The sequence below is a fragment of the Propithecus coquereli genome, unplaced genomic scaffold (genome assembly GCF_000956105.1).
Source record: "Propithecus coquereli isolate 6110/MARCELLA unplaced genomic scaffold, Pcoq_1.0 Scaffold870, whole genome shotgun sequence".
Taxonomy (NCBI): domain Eukaryota; kingdom Metazoa; phylum Chordata; class Mammalia; order Primates; family Indriidae; genus Propithecus; species Propithecus coquereli.
Window position 1 is genome coordinate 71,077 of NW_012154952.1, and position 313 is coordinate 71,389.

Genomic DNA, 313 nt, shown 5'->3' on the forward strand with positions numbered 1-313 from the left:
CAGGCTTCTTTTCATCTTTTTTACTCCCCTTCTTTGAATCTTTCTTTGCATCTTTCTTGGCATCCTTTGCTTCATCACCTTTCTTTGCATCTTTACCCTTCTTTTCACCTTCTGAATCGGAGGTCATATCTTTGCCAGTCTTTGAATCCTTCTTACCTTTTTTGTCATCCTTCTTTGCGCCTGGTTTTTCACCTTCAGATTCTGAACCTGAATCCTTGCCCTTCTTTGAACCTTTTTTATCTTTTTTGTCATCCTTCTTTGCACCTGGCTTTTCACCTTCAGATTCTGAAGCTGAATCCTTTCCCTTCTTTGA

At 39.6% G+C, this 313-nt stretch overlaps 1 protein-coding gene across 1 annotated transcript in view; it reads right to left on the reverse strand.

Annotated features, from left to right (window-relative positions):
• The window catches only part of CYLC2 (cylicin, basic protein of sperm head cytoskeleton 2), a gene marked incomplete at its 5' end in the record, with an annotated part of 7,316 nt that overhangs the window by 1,536 nt on the left and 5,467 nt on the right, over positions 1 to 313 (reverse strand). Inside the window, one exon of the mRNA XM_012664209.1 lies at positions 79 to 276. Coding sequence (XP_012519663.1) covers positions 79 to 276 — 198 coding nt within the window. The remainder of the gene's footprint in view (positions 1 to 78; positions 277 to 313) is intronic.